General features: G+C 41.1%; 1 protein-coding gene across 1 annotated transcript in view; it reads left to right on the plus strand.

Moving 5' to 3' along the window:
* Positions 1–6856: 6856 nt before the first annotated feature.
* The window catches only part of HADH (hydroxyacyl-CoA dehydrogenase), a 50459-nt gene continuing 40626 nt past the window's right edge, over positions 6857–16689 (plus strand). Inside the window, exon 1 of the mRNA XM_047092022.1 lies at positions 6857–7071. Within this exon, the coding sequence (XP_046947978.1) occupies positions 6940–7071 (132 nt within the window). The 5' untranslated portion in view covers positions 6857–6939. The remainder of the gene's footprint in view (positions 7072–16689) is intronic.

Consider the following 16689-nt stretch of genomic DNA (forward strand, 5'->3'; position numbering starts at 1 on the left):
TAAATCAGAATCTCACCAGTAGAGGGATCTTACTGGGAGGATAGAAATGTTTTAAAACTGATTTATAGTGATGGTTGGTAAAAATCACTGATTTAAACACTTGAAATATGTGATAATATAAAATAAGTCTTTTTCCCAACAACTAGCATAACCTGAAATATGATAAGAACTTAAGAAATTGAGTCAATGGTATTTCATTGACTAGAAGTCTAAAAACAAAGATGTAAACAATGTTTTTTTAATAATAAATAATCTCTAGGATAAAATATTTTTAAAATTCATATTTATTTATTTTTGAGAGAGAGAGACAGAGCATGATCAGGGGAGGGGCAGAGAGAGAGGAGGACACAGAGTCTGAAGCAGGCTCCAGGCCTTGAGCTGACAGCATAGAGCCTGATGTGGGGCTTGAACCCACAAGCTGTGAGATCATGACCTGAGCCGAAGTTGGATGCTCAACCAACTGAGCCACCCAGTGGCCCCTAGGATAAAATATTAAAAAAAAATTTTTTTTTTAATGTTTATTTATTTTTTGAGAGACAGAGACAGAGCATGAGCTGGGAAGGGGACGGGGTGGGGGGGGAGTCACAGATTCTGAAGCAGGCTCCAGGCTCGGAGCTGTCAGCACAGAGCCTGATGCGGGGCTCAAGCCCATGAACCATGAGATCATGACCTGAGCCGAAGTCAGCTGCCTAACCAACTGAGCCACCCAGGCGCCCCTAGGATAAAATATTTTTAACATTTAGGCCAAACATTGTGTTTGAGATAAAGGATAATTGAAATGGCTTTATCTAGGAACCAAGATGAAAATTTTAAAAACAGATCTCAAAAGTGCAAGCAAATAAAAGCAGTGACCTAAGTTGTACACGCTTCAATACTATATGTAGTTTTTCCTCTTTTCTTCCTTTTATTTTTTATTATGGACATTTACTATGGACCATACATACAGAAGTTAAGCACAAATCTTGTTTCATCTATACCCAATCCACATTCCACCATCCCCATTCTACACTGACTTATTGGGAAGCAAATCTCAGACATATCATGTGAACATATTCAAACGCAAATTTTACCTTGATAGCTCAAATCTAGTTGTAGTTATATTTCAAAGAAAAATTGACAAACGGTACAAATATATTCATATAATAATCTAGGAAATTTCAGAATGTCAAAGAGTAGAAGGACATGGTTACACTATTTGTAATTCTCATTTTTATGATTAAATTATAAGTGTAACAACTGTAAGAATGTTATTGAATGTTGTATTTCTTATAGTTTCTTCTTATTCAGTCTTACTACTCAGACTTTTCTTTAGTTACTGTGTGTGTTTTATCTAAAAGGAAGTTTTCCACAAGGAATATACCAATTTGGCATTTCTAATTCTAAATTCTGTTCTTCTCCCGTCATGTTCTGTTTAGTAGCATTTTTCCGTATTTTTTCCAATCTCAGTTTGTTTAGCAACCTTCTCCCCACCTGATACGCAAAGGCTTGAGGTAAGTTGTCAATTAGTATAGTGTTTGAAAGATCTTTCCAAAGGATATTTAAGTCCTTATATAGTTTCCTTGTACACAAACACAATGTTCATGGCAAAGCCAGTGCCTAAACATAGAAATAAAAACTAAATTAACTAAAACCTCAATAAATCTCTTATTTAAAAAGAGAGATTGGGGCACCTGGGTGGCTCAGTCGGTTAGGTGTCTGACTTTGGCTCAGGTCATGATCTCATGGTTTGTGATTTCGAGCTCCGCATTGGGCTCTGTGCTGACAGCTGGGAGCCTGGAGTTTGCTTTGGATTCTGTGTCTCCCTCTCTCTCTGACTCCCCTCTGCTCATGCTCTGTCTCTCTCTCTCTCTAAAAAAAAAAAAATAAACATTTAAAAAATTTTAAATAAAAAAAAGAGAGAGATATAGACAGAGATATGGCAACTAAATGCTAGACCTGACCCTAGATTGGATTCAGTACTAGAAGGAAAAAATGTATATGAGTGATATTATTGGATCAATTAACTAAACTGGAATACAGGTGATCAATTAGATAGAAATGTTGTAACATTTAAATTTACTAATATTAAATTTATTAAATTTACTAATGTTGATAACTGTACTATGGTTATGTGAGAGAATTGCCCAACTCTTAGGAAATATACGTTGAAATACTAGATGAAGAACAATGATGTGTGTAACTTACCCACAAATGGCTCAGATAATATATATATACATATATATATATACACATATATATATATTTCTATGTGTTATACATATCTTAAGTATTATGGATAGATATAGATATATAGATAGGTAGAAATAGATAATAGATAAGATAAAAATGATAAAGCAAACATATAAAGTATTAACAATAGGTAAACATGGGTAAGAGGTATATGGGTTTCTTTGCATTATTCTTATTCTTGCAATTTTTCTGAGTTTGCAATTATTTCTAAATAAAAATGGAAAAAATTTAAATATAATTGTGACCATGACTCCCATAAAAAGGTCCACCCTGATCTCGCCCCTGCCACCTTCCAATCTCAATTTTATTCACTCCAAAGAACCCTATGCTTTGGTTATTCTTTTTTTTTTTTCTTAAGTTTATTTATTTTGAGAGATAGAGAGCAGGGGAAGGATAGGGAGAGAGAGGAAGAGAGAGAATCTGAAGCAGGCTCCACACTGTCAGCATAGAGCCTAACGGGGGTCTCAAACTCATGAACCGTGAGATCATGACCTGAGCCCAAGTGGGACGCTCAACCGACTGAGCCACCCAGGCACCCCAAGAAATTGCTTATTATTTCTAAAATCAATCATTTTACTTTTTTAAAAGTTTACTTATTTATTTGAGAGAGAGAGAGAGAGAGAGAGAGAGAGAGCAAGCAGGGGAGGGGCAGAGAGGAGAATCCCAAGCAAACTCCACACTGTCAGCACAGAGCCTGATGTGGGGGTCAAACCCACGAACTGGGAGATCATGAGCCGAGCCAAAGTTAACCCACTGAGCCACCCAGGCACTCCCAATCATTTTACTTTTAAAAATAAGCCAGGAGTCACTGTCAGCCTTAACTCTAAATATCTGACTGAAAATCTCTGAGAATTGTAGTTAGTTAAAAATGTATTTTAGCCTTGAACTCATTTATAAATAAGCTAGCATTTGGGGTCTTTATGAAAAATAAGTAAGAAGTTAGAAAAAGCAGGGGCACCTGGGTGGCTCAGTCAGTTAAGCATCAGACTTTTGATCTTAGCTTAGGTCTTGATCTCAGGATCATGAACATTGGGTACATGCTGGGCATAGAGCCTACTTAAAAAAAAAAAAGTTAAGAAAAGCAACTTTGGTTTTTATGGCTATAATTTAAGGTACTTGTGAAAGAATAGAAGGAAATAGATGAATTTAGAATGTTGAGGCAAGGACTTAGAAGTTTAGTCTTTATCCTGTGGATAAAGTTTTTAAAACGAGGGGAGTAAAGTGATCTAGCACCAGGGACACTAAGAAGGATGGAGTTATGAAAAGGGACTTGAGGTCAGAGTGGATTCAAATCTGAGCCTGTCCAGTTATTAGGTAAATTACATTTAATAAACGATTTGACCGTTCAGCACATTGGTTTCTTCACCCTTAGAGGAGGATAGCAGTGGTAGCCTTAGGGCTGTTACAAAGAGAGGCCAAACAGTGGTCAAGAACATGAGCCCTGAAAACACACTGCCATGGGTTTGAATTCTTCCTGTGCCAGTCATTAGCTGTGTGACTTTGACTACGTTACTAAACCTCTCTGTACCTCTGTTTCTTTATCTATAAAAGCAGGGTACCCTTAGTACCTACCAAAAGTGTCATGAGGATTTGATGAATTTTCCAGGTAGAGGGGAAATAGAGGGAGAGAGCCGTTAGCTGTGTTGGGATGTTGGACTGCCAGCATGGTAAAAGCCAAGACACGTATTTAAAGTCAGCCATGATACTTTTTTTCCTCCCTAAAATCTCAAGATGATGAAAGTATTTGTAAAATTGTTCAATGTTATTAGAGATTTGCCTTGTGTGTTTTATAAATCATTCTGAGAGCATCTTTCAGTAGGGTATACAAATAACTGTGCCCGTCTCAAATTACCCATGTCTTGCTTATGCAAATCTTATGATTATTTCCTTGAAAACCATGCTGACAAGTGTGACACTGTCAACCCTCATTAATTTCGCAGTCAGCAAACTTCTAGCTGAACTTTCTCGGCTTTGCTCTTGTGCCACCCTAAGCAGGCACAGGTTCTGGTTTTCTACCACACGAGACCTAAAAACTGCTCAAAACAGGAGAGGCAGCATTACTTTTTCACTCTTTCACCAGTAAGCCAGAAATCATTAATTTCACACAATTATAAGGAAAAGTCTAATTTACTCAGTGAAACTTGTCTCCATTAATGCTCCTGATTATTAACACACTGTCCTTGGGGCAATGTGTCTATCACATGACAATGGGAAGACTTAAGTGTCAGCTCAGCTCTCTGCCTGCCTGTTTCATAAAGCAGGATAGCTGGGAAGGCTTTCACATTTTTTTGTCCATTGCTGCCTTGTTGGAGGCAAAGGACCTACTGTACTCCCTGATTCTGCCACTCGTAGGGCCCCCCACCATGCATACTTTCAAATAATGCTTCTTTGAAATGTATTTTTTTAAGTATTACAATTATCCATTTATGAGACAAAAATAAAAGCAGTCATCATTTACTCCACTCTCTGTGCCAACCTTTCCCTTTGCTGTCTCTGAATTGGTTCAGTGACCAGGGTCATGCTTCCCAGTATCCCCCTCTCTTTGCAGAGAGAAATGAAGCACGACCCCAGGAACAGGATGAAGGTGCCAGTCAAAGACCACAGAAACCATTACTGGATGCCTGAAAGGCCAAGGCCACCCTTGGGAAAAGACTTGCAGTCTTAATAAAAGAAGAATGATTCTATTGTGTCATTTGATCAGGACTGGGCTGGAGTAGGCAGGGTAGGGTGGACCTCCAGCTTCAGAAGACTGTAAACTGGGGGAAGACTCTTCGTATGGGACAGCTGGAAAGGTATACAACCATTTCTTTTGATTGACAAAGACACTGGAGCCCAGTAAGAGCAATTGCTGCAGTCATACCATACACGAGTGACACAGCCAGGACTAACTCTCACTGTTGTGCTCCTTTGTTTTACATCACACTCTTAAATAATACAGCCTCAGATTTGAGAGTCACTAAAAACATGGCAGTGGTTATTCTTTCTTCCCAGAGGAAAACAAATCACAGATCTGAAAATGTAGCATTCTCAGGCACTGTTTTACATTACACACATTTTAATTAAGAAGTGTTTGTTGTGACAACACTAATTAAAATGTTTGACTTTGTCTTAAACACAACTTACAAATGAGAACAGAAAGTTAAAATCCACCTGAAGAATCATCCATGCATCCTTCTATTCTACCATCCTAGCTTCACTGCTAACCACACCTAATTCCTCTCTATTTCCCCCCGGAGATACTTTGTTTCTGCCTTTGCATGTGCTGCTTCCTCTGCCTAGAGTTCTCTCTTCTTCATAAATTGACTTGTTCTTCAAGTTACTAGGTTTCTCTGTGTAACTTTTTCCATTTCTAGTCTCATATGCTTTTGCATTTGCTACATTCTAGCTCTCAATGGACTTTGGTTATTTGGATGTAACACTGTCTCAATCAGTAGTGATCCTAGTAATGTCCCAAGCCTAACAGAGCCCTGAACAATAGCACTTCTTCCATATTTTTTAAAATATTTTTAAAATGTTTTTATTTATAATTAAAAGAGAGAGAGAGCCCCAGAGCTTGGGAGAGGGACAAAAGGAAAGGGGGGGGGGCAGAGGATCTAAAGCAGGCTCTGTGCTGACAGCAGAGGGCCTGATGCAGGCTGGACCTCACCAGCCAGGAGATCACGACCTGAGCCCAAGTCAGAATCTTAATGGACTGAGCCACCCAGGCTCCCCACTTCTCCCATATTTTTATAGAATTAGATATAAAAATGAGATCAAAGCAAAGGAATGCTGAACACAGGATTCATTATGTGGGTTACTTCTGATAGGGAAGGACGATTTTTGGTGTGTTTGTGGGTTCTTATTATATATTTAAAAATAAAGATTCTATATCACTAGTACAGTACAGTAACTAGAAATTAAATTGCAGTACATTTACTAGAAATTATTCACATGACTGAGAAGATTGGCCTAATTACTATCAGATCTTCCATTATTTGGAAAGACATTCTTTTCCCATGCTTTCTATTGTGATAAGTTACTTCACAACGGTTGCTTTTGAACTTAAACCGCCCACCTGCACTGCATTGACAGATGTCTGATGTTGACATGGGTAACTAAAGGTCAACTCCCTTTCCTTCCCGTGGGCCTGATCTCTGCATTGGAACTCATGGGTCACTAGACATTTGTTTTGGGTGTAAGCAGGTTGTTTCCTTCCATTTTAGCAGAAACAATATCCACCGCATTAAAATAATCACCACAGCCAAATACCATGTATATATTCAGCGCCAAAATACTCACAAGCATCAAAGACGAGGATTTAGCACGGCAACAGCATGCTTCATCTCAAGAGTTGCTCGCGTCTAGGCACAGGCCTGCAAGGCGGGAGGACCCAGGGTCCACGCACGCACCCTCGCAGTGAGCCCAGCCGCCACCTCCCGCGCTCGCCCAGCTGCGACCACGCCCCCTTCCCCGCTAGTAGGCGCGGCCCACGTGGGCCCGGAAGCCGCTCTCGGACTTTCAATCCTGGAACCCGGGCCCGGGCCAATGGGCGGGGCGCGTTTCGAGTCTCCGCCTCGCCGTCAATGACGTCAGTGAACGCGAGGGCGCGCGGCGCGGAGGGGGGCCTCGGTTTCCCCCCCCTTCAGAGGTCAGTTCGCTGCTAGTCCTCGCGCGGCGGAAAACTTCGGCGTGCGTCGTCTGTGTTGCCGCCTTTGCCTTCGTCTCTGCAGCATGGCTTTCGTAACCCGGCAGTTCGTGCGCTCTGTGTCCTCCTCATCCACTGCCTCAGCCTCGGCGAAGAAAATCATCATCAAGCACGTGACGGTTATCGGAGGTGGGCTAATGGGCGCCGGCATCGCCCAGGTGAGCCGGCGGGTGGGCAGCGTACCCCGCTCGATTTGCTGCGCACGCTCCCTGCGGGCGCCGGCCCGCGGAGACCCGGCGTGGGGTGTTCCGCCAAAGGCCAGCGTCCTCGGGAGACCGGGGAAATTCCACCCCGCCCCTCACGCGTGTAGTTGGAAAATCTCGAGTCTCGGCCTGAGTCTCCACTCCCCCAAAGAACCAGTCGCAGACGGAGTCTCAGTTTACTCGTCTCTAAATTCCAGCACCGCCCCGCCGCAGGGCCGGATGAAAACTCTGTGGAAAGTGTTTCTGCAAGCACTTTGGAAGCGATCTATGCAGAGCAGATAGTATTATTTATATGTGCACAATTTTGCGGAATAACATGCGTGCTCGCCTTTCGGTGTAGACTGAATTTGCTCCCAGAGACCTGGACTGCGATCAGTTTTGATTTTACGAGTTTTCTATAATTCTGCAGTCTTTGTCAGAGCTGTTTTCTGTTCTTTTAAATGATTCCTCTTCTCGTCCCTGCCATGTGTTACCTTTGCTTGTGGGTTACAAAGAATAATAATAGTAAGCATTTTGGTAACACTTTGTAAAGTTACCTAATTGGAGCTTGTGTGGCCCTAGGACTTTCCCAACTGCGGCGCATTGGCGAGGCAACTTTGACCGATTACACTTTGTGCAGAGAACTGCGCGGTTTAGGCTCTAGGGAGAGTGGGAGTGGGAGAGGGAGAGGGAGAGGGAGATAGAGAGGCTGCGGGCCCAGGAGGAGTGTCTAATCTCATTGTCCATCTTCAGGACTCTGCCCCTCCGGCTGAGCTGTGATACGGGGTCAGTTGTGCAATTGATTACCTGGATATTGTGATACTTGCATTTTATTTATTTTTTAGCCGTTACATTCCAGCTCATATTGGAGAACTGTGATTTTCTTATCTTAGCTGATTTATTCTCAGCATTTCAGCCCTTTGCAACTTGTGTTATTGAAGGGGAGGCAGTTATCAAATTTTTCTTAAGGGAGTATTCCAGTGCGGTGGTTAGTCATGAAAGTTTAATTTTTTCAGTGTCTGTTTGCAACCTAGTTCACACTTCCATGCTTGCTTTTTTAAGTATTTATTTATTAATTATTTTTTAATGTTTATTTATTTTTGAGAGACAGAACATGAGCGGGGGAGGGGAGAGAGAGAGGGACACAGAGAATCCGAAGCAGGCCCCAGGCTAGAAGCTGTCAGCACAGACCCCGATGCAGGGTTCAAACCCACGAACTGAACTGTGAGATCATGAGTTGAGCCGAAGTCAGACGATTAACCCACTGAGCCACGCAGGCACCCCATGCTTGATTTTTTTTAGTATTTTATTATTACTATCTATCTTAATTCTCCCCTGCAAATTTTTTGCAGCATATTGATTGCATTTCCTCCTAAAATTAGTATTTTATTAATGTTTTTATTCATCGGGCTTCTTACAGTCTCACTTCTTTCTTCTGAGATCATGTTTTGTGGACATACATTGCCCTTTTTGTTGTGTGGATGCCCTGGCTGCTAGGTTATGGTGTTCGTGTAGTCTGTGTTACATGTAAGGAGGAATAAGCCCCTTTAACCTAAAAGTTCCACATGCTATATACTGCATGATACTGAGAGTTTAGCTTGAGCACACTTACATTCTCTCTGCTCCACCTAAATCTCTCAAGGCTGTGAGAGTGAGATTTGTTGTGGGCAGGTGTAAAATAACATTTTGGTTTAAAAACACTTAAACAACATCTTGGTGAGAAGATATTAGGGCCTGAAGCCTCCAATAACAATATTGGACATGGGTCCAGAAACTCTTCTGGATAGTACCTCGAAGACAGCAAGTGGAAGAGGATTAGCAACTATGTACAAAGCATCTCTTCAACCTTTGTACAAAATTGAATTGCTCAGTTTTTGAATGCTCCTTCCATTATTGGATACCATGTTATGTGCATTAAAAGGCACAGAGGTGGCTCCTGGAATTATGGGTATGGTAATGGAGCATTCACTTGAGAAAGGAGAGGAGAGAAATGACTGATGTGGTCAGGTCAAAGCCTTGAGTGGTTGGTGCAAGGAGTGCCTTTTCAAAGTTAAGGGGGAAAAAAGTTATTTGCCCCACTGTTTGGAAACATAACAAAATTGTCATTCCAAAAGTTGATAAAGACCAGAAGTCTAAGTAGTGGACATTGATAGGGAATGTAGTTCCATTCTTACCTAACAAGGTTTAAAAGAGCCTCAGCCACTTCAGGTGACAACTCTAATCCTGTGGAAGGAACCATGCTTTCCCGCAGAACATCTTTGTGTCCACAGTCAGCCAGTTGGTTGGTTTCACCCATCTGGTTTTGCATTCTACCCTGTAGCATGTAGTTCTAGGCAGTATCACCTCATTTTTTATGCTCTTTGACCTATGTTTTTTGGCATAGGGTAAGTATGTTTTGCTTATTGAGTGCCACTGAAAAATTTGATGTGTTTGAATATAGATTGGCTCCAGTTCAGTATGAGGAATTGGATGACTTATATGTTGGCTGTGATAATGTGGAAAAGTTACTTAACTTCCAGCCTGAGTTTACTTATCTCTAAAGTAGGACTAAGACTAGTACTAGCCTGGGAGGAGTATGGAGAGGATTGAATGAATTAGTACATGTCAAGCAGTCAGCAGTGTCTGGCACCTAATAAGGGCTCACAAAATGTTAGCTGCCTTTACGATTTTATCTTCATTGAAGTAATCCTTGTCCATTTGTCCTTCTCCCCACATACCCACTCACAACTCTGATCGTTGCTGCTGAGGTAGGCCTGCAATATTTAGATGGAGAGTATTGGTCATGATTCTGTTCCGACCTGCTTAATCTTGAAGACAAATGCCAGTTGATACTGGGGTTGGTTGGTTCGTGGACGTCTGAAAAGAGAGAAGGCACTTTTTATCCTCTCCCCACCCACTGTAAATCCTCAGTGGAGCCTTGAAGACACCGACCCAGACTAGCATCTGAGCCATGCATTTGTGTTCAGTCTCCTGAGCTCTTTCTGAAGTACAATTTTATTCAAGGTGTAGTTCTATTTACAGTTTTAATTTTTTGTAAAATTTGTCATTTTGCCACATCTTCTACTTCATGCTGGGTAGGATAAAAAAAAAATTAAATAGATTTTGTGGGAGCCTGACACATTTCTCAAGCAACTTAGTTTCAGACAGGTGAGGTTTGTGCTTCATTACAGTTGATCACAGCACAGGCCATTTGTACATTTGTATTCTCCAAGAGTATCTACTTTACCTGTCATGTTTTGTTTGTTCTAAATTAAAAAAAAAAAAAATCCCTTAGACTGCAGGTTAATATTTAGTAAGGTTAACTTGTTTTGTGTGTTTGTCCATTACAGACTTCTGAAATGGTCTGATTACTAATTTATCTTTAGCCGGATACTTAGGCCAGCAAAGAAGCTTATAACATTAAATGACCCTTGAATGAGGGACAAGTTGTTTTTTTTCTATAAAGGAGGGGAGAAAAGAAAGAAAACTACTAGCTGTGCATTTCTTCAGTTGATAGAATGAATCCTTGCTTCGTTCATTGCCTTTTTTTTTTTTATCCGAGGAGCCCAGAGAGCTCCTAACTTTCATTAAGTTACTGGAGGGAAGCCAGTGGGCTCCCTGGAAATGGCCATTTCAGAAGCTGGATTCCTTAGGGCTCCCGGTACAACCTTCCTTTTAGTGCACTATACTTCTTTGAGGAAATGATAAAGTTTGGAAAGGGTTTGGGGCCTGATTCTTCTTATTTTGTTGTTGTTGTTGTTCCTCTTATAAAGCAAAAAGTACACATTTTTTCTGGGAGGGCTTCTTAGACTGTTATAAAAAAGTTGGCGTAGGGTGGGGGAGAACATTCTAAGCTACAGATGAACGTTTCCCCAACATCACTGTTACCTTGTGATGCTTGGTAAGGACTCAAGTGGACCTGAAAGCTTTTTCCTCCCTAGCCGCTAAATTTGTTCATCCATCTCTTCTCTCTGCCCTCAATTCTGAATTTTCTGATGCTGAATAGAAGAGTGGTCATAATTGCTTTGTACTGTTTAGCTTTATTTTTTTTGTGTGTTACAGTGATATGTCTCTGTTGAACTTTGCTTGAAAACAGTGCAGTGGTCTGGGAAAAACTTCAGGATCACAGGAGACTGGCACAGTCACCTGGTTGTAAGCTGTCTTTTAGAGTGGACTTTATGGAGGGAGGAAAGTTTTTATTCCAGGTGTTAGCTCCCTCCTTAAGAGTTTGGGATACATTTGTCATGAATTTCTTCCCTCGTTTCCTGTGTTGCTCACTTCTTTACTGGGCTCTTCTCTGATCTTTATGATGTACTGGAACAACAAAACCATCCCCTGTCAGCGTATTAGTCATTGAACTTGGGGTGGGGCTGGAGATACTGTAGAAGAGGTGGGTCATACAGTCAAAAAAGAATGTCAAAGAATATGTTTGGACATTGTAGAGCAGAAATGGCACCTCAGTCAGGTTTTGGATTTTCTTTGTCATGTTCCTAGATAGCCTCACTGATTAAGCCCCCTTGCTTGAGTTTCTAATTTTCTTTCCTCCCACTTACGTCTTTTTTCCATATCTGCCTTGGGCACACCCCTCACTGCCTAGCTCTCCTGGGACCACAGGGAGATAATACTGCTGCTCTCTATCCTGTCTCCCTGGGTTATACTAACAATGCAGTAGTTTCTGATGAGTGGTAGTCTGACATTTGAAAGTGAGCAGAGTATGAAGTGCCCCCTGGGGCTTGGTGGCCAGCCCTACCTGTCCGTGCTGTAGAAACTTTGGGCGACTCACTTAACCCCTCTCTGCCTGTTTCCTTATCTGTGAACAAGGATACTTGCCTCATAGCACTGTGAGAGCTCAATGGGCAAAGTGCTTAAGAGACCTGCTGGCATGTTCAATGGTAACTGCTCAGGAAATGTTAGTTGTTTTCATGGAGATTTGTCAGATCAATCTGGTGATGACTTCTTTACATCTAGATTCTCTTAACTGTCTTTGAAGATGTTTGATCCCTGAAGCTGAGATAACCACAGTTCTGCCTGCACCTCTGGACTCTGCTGTCTTGTGGAGAGAAATGTGGCCTGCATGGGCAAGGGGATCCTTTGTGGGTGTCTGGAGTCAATGGATGTCAGCTTGATCTCTCCTTAGCTCTAGACTCAGAGAATCACTCACTGATGATCTCTATCTGGGTGCTCTGATGCAACCTTTCTGCAGAGAATAGACTCAAACTCACTTGCCAAGACTTAATTATTCATCATGTACCCTCCCTTTCCCCCCTTCAGCTTTTCCCTGCAACTTTCCTCCCTCTGTCATTACCACTGTTGTTATTCCAGCCACATACATCTGAAGATGGGGTCGTGGTGAGAGTCTCTATGCTGCAAAAGGCTTTGAGGCTTTCCTCTCTGAGGAGTGTTCTTTCCCCTGCTCTCCCGTTTGTAATTCCTAGACCAGGCATTTATACCTGAATTGTGGGAGCCTCTTTATTGGTCCTTTTCAGCAAAAACCTACTCATTCTAGAAAACATTGCCATTCTAATCTTCCTAGAGAGCACTTTGGATTTGTAACTGTCTCCTGTACTCAGAAAGTGTTCATCATGGCAACATCCTGGAGGGAAACTTAAATATAACCAAGAGTTGGTTGATGCTATTGACATGTCCGTTCATCCCTTCTTCTTCCCAGAATTGGTGGGAGATTGGAGGAGAGAGTCCTGGGAGAGGAGTTATTTTCTCTGCATTAGCAAATCCAGATGCTTATTGAATTTTCAAAAAAAATGTCTGTATTTGACAGATTTCTCATCTGAAAATGGAGACACATTTCTTTGGTTTTTTAGTACTTTTTGAAGTAAAAAAGTCTGAGTCAATAAAAAGAAGCCAGCCAATGAATTAGACTGTTTTAAGAACAAACCAGCTGGTTATGGTGGCAGTGGTGGTTGAAAGCCTCAACAGAATGCCTTTTTTTGATTGTTGAAGTTAGTGAAGGCAATTTGTGTTGATGGCAGAGTTCAAGGTATTACACAGTCGGAGATAATCGTAAACCCAGAATTGCCAGCTCTGCAAGATGCATCTGATTTATGACTTTTTCCCTCCATGGATCAAATCATGAGCCCAAGGGCAGGCCCCGATGCAAAGGAACAGCAGCTTCTGGGGTACAGTCAGCATCATGAGTACTAAGTCAGTGCACTTATTCTGGGAGTTGGAAGGAAGTCAGAATAGTTTTGTGAGAGAATGTAATGTTGATGAAACACAGACCTCCTGCAGTGTAGGGCTCATGGGGCAGCTCACTCTACCAGTTGACGTAGTTCTCACAAACTTACCATTCAAGTTAGGCTTCAGAGAAGCTGCTTCAAATATGGTGATATGTCTGCAAAAATACTTAAATCCAGCGTGCTCCTGCTTGGCATGTTTACTTGGCCCTGTGGCTGGAGTACTCCAGAGGCTTTGACAAGTGTGCTATTCACCTGGCCTATTTTTATAGCTCTGAAGCACCCTTGTCTAAAAATATTTCTCTCTGGCTAAGCCTGCCTTCCACCAAGGCTAGGGAAGTCATGGAGCTGAGGACATAGCCTTCAAATTTTTTTCCCCCATTACATATTGTCCTCAAGGTCTTACAGTGGGTGGGTACTGTAATATAGAATAAGAGTTCTCAATGGTTGATTTAAATTATGGTCACTGAAATTAAAGTTCCAGGAACAGTTTTCCTTACTGTAAAAGTAACAGATGTCTATGGGAGGAAGGAAAAAAGACCTTCTTTTTGTGTTCCATTTGTCCACTACTGTCTCCTCATAGAGTTGGGGATAATTTGAGTGGTATTGTTGCATAATTCAAGAAGAATGAGTGTGGTTTTGAGCCCTCAGTAATGTAATTCTTTTCACATTGTCGGGGCAGGGGGGCCCTCAGCTACATGGATGAAAAGAACCCTGGACCTTCAGGAGATCTCATCTCATCTTGGCTTTCCTACCAGCCATATATGTTTGGTCAGTATTTCCTGGGGGCCCCACAGCCAGGTGGGATCTGGTGCTTAGTGGACAGAGACAGATGACATTTTGTCAGAAGCCTGCAGTAGGGAAGTAGGGAAGACAGCACTGAAACAAATGGTCATAACACAGTGGGGGGGGGGCACAGGGGTAAGGGTGTGCAGGGGTATTACAGGAACACAGGAGGGACACCTAGCCCAGGGCCAAGAAGATTGGGGTGTATGGTCTGGAAGTGATCTTAGTTAGTATCTGTGATTCTCAGTACTTAGTGTGTGTGATACTCAGGCTTGGTGAGGTGAAGCTGGGAAGAAGGTATGGACAGAGCCAAGGCCAGGAGGTGAGACAGTAGTAGATGTGGAGGCTGTAGGCCTTGTGGTGGTGTTGAAGTGGCAGTCCTCAGTGAGCATTGTGTCTGGAGAGGAGGCGAGTCTCCCTCCTGGAAGGCTTTGCATGCTATATGTAGGAACTTAAGTTTTATTCCTTGGTGCCTGGGAGCCATCAAAGAGTTTGATGGAGTAATTATTATAGACAGAAGTACCTTTTACAGAATTACATTTTAGATAGAACACTACCGCCTGTGTATGATCTTTTTTTTTAATTTTATTTTTTATTTTTTTAAATTTACATCCAAATTAGTTAGCATATAGTGAAACATGATTTCAGGAGTAGATTCCTTAATGCCCCTTACCCGTTTAGCCCATCTCCCCTCCCCCAACCCCTCCAGTAACCCTCAGTTTGTTCTCCATATTTATGAGTCTCTTCTGTTTTGTCCCCCCTCCCCATTTTTATATTATTTTTGTTTCCCTTCCCTTATGTTCATCTGTTTTGTCTCTTAAAGAAGTCCTCATATGAGTGAAGTCGTATGACTTTTGTCTTTCTCTGACTAATTTCACTTAGCATAATACCCTCCAGTTCCATCCACATAGTTGCAAATGGCAAGATTTCATTCTTTTTGATTGCCGAGGAATACTCCATTATATATATATATATATATATATATATATATATATATATATATATATATACCACATCTTCTTTATCCGTTCATCCATCATTGGACATTTGGGCTCTTTCCATACCTTCTGCCTGTATATGATCTTAAGTGAATAGTTTTTCTGTTTTAATTCTGTTTCTTTTCTGAGTAAAATTAGCGTGTTGTGTTGGATTAGATAAAAGGTTTTTTTTTTTAATTGTGGCAAAATATACATAACATAAAATTTATCATTTTAGCCACTTTTAAATGTAGATAACCCTCACTTTCCAAGAGTTTGCATTATGCTACTTTGCTTTTATGAAAAATCTGTATTAGTACCTGTTTTTGGTAACTGAAAGAAATGCATAAGGGGATTTTTGCTTTTATGGAAAAAGGCGAAAAGCTAAAATAGTGTTCAGCGTTTGTTTGGCAGCGAGCCATTATAGAGGCAGTGCACACCCCGAGCGGCTCCTTCCCTGGGGACTACACTCAGTATCAAGCCATCATGGCTTTGAACTCTGTCTGTGAGCATTTCTGCTTTATTTAGATTTATTTTGTGTATCTGTTAGCAGATGTGTCCTAAGGTATCAGAAAAGCCTAAGAGAAGTTATTTTTGGGGTATGGGAATGCTCAAAAATTTTCCATATAAATTAATGGTAATTGCTTCTTTGCTTCATGCCATTTTGGCTTATGAAAGGTTTCATAGAAGTCTTCCAGATGGTGGGGGAGACCTGTATGCGGTTCAGTGGCATTTAAGTGTTTATACATTATTGTGAAAACATCGCCATCATCTATCTCTAGAACTCTGCATCTTGCAAAATTGAAATTCTGTACCCATTAAAGATGACTTCCCCCCACTGCCCCATCCCCTAGAAGCCACCATTCTACTTTCTATCTCTATGAATTTGACTGTTCTAGGCACATCATCTAAGTGGAATCTGTATTATTCCTTTTGTGACTAGCTTATTTCACTTAATGTTATATCTTGAAGGTTCATCCATGTTGTACCATGTGTCAGAGTTTCCTTCCTTTTTAAGGAATAATAGTCCATTGGGATATTTTCAGTGGAATAATGTATGCACCACATTTTCTCTATCCATTTATCCACCTTGGGACACTTCAGTTGCTTCCACTTCTTGGTCACTGTGAATAATGCTGCTGTGAGTATGTGTATACGTAGGACTAACAAGGACTAAATTATTAAGAGTCCTTGCTTTCAGTTCTTTTGAGTATATATCTAGAAATAGAATTGCTGGATAATATGTAATTATTTTTAATTTTTTGAGGAATTTCCATAATGCACCATTTTACATTCTCATCAGCAGTGTGCAAGGGTGCCAGTTTCTCCATATTTTTGCCAATAACTTATTTTGTTTTCACTTTTGTAATAGCCATCAGGATGTGAATAGATCCCTTCCCTGACCTTTGTTTTATCTATTGCTCTTCTGTATGCATTTCTATGAAGAAGGATTTTATGGCTAAAAAAGTTTGAAAGCCACCACACTAATGATATTTAGGGTATCTTTCTGTTCTAAAAATCCGTGGTCTTGTTTATCTGTAGCTAATAAACCTGAACCATAAATGCTTTTCTGATTTCTGATCTCTGATCTTGCAGTAGTTGAGAAGCTAAGGTGCCTCAGTTTCCCCAGTGTGATAGAGAAGAAACCTGTGTTGGAGGGA

Source organism: Lynx rufus, unplaced genomic scaffold, assembly GCF_022079265.1.
Source record: "Lynx rufus isolate CCGP_SWC_20201006 ecotype Redwood Valley unplaced genomic scaffold, mLynRuf1.p SCAF_3, whole genome shotgun sequence".
Taxonomy (NCBI): Eukaryota; Metazoa; Chordata; class Mammalia; order Carnivora; family Felidae; genus Lynx; species Lynx rufus.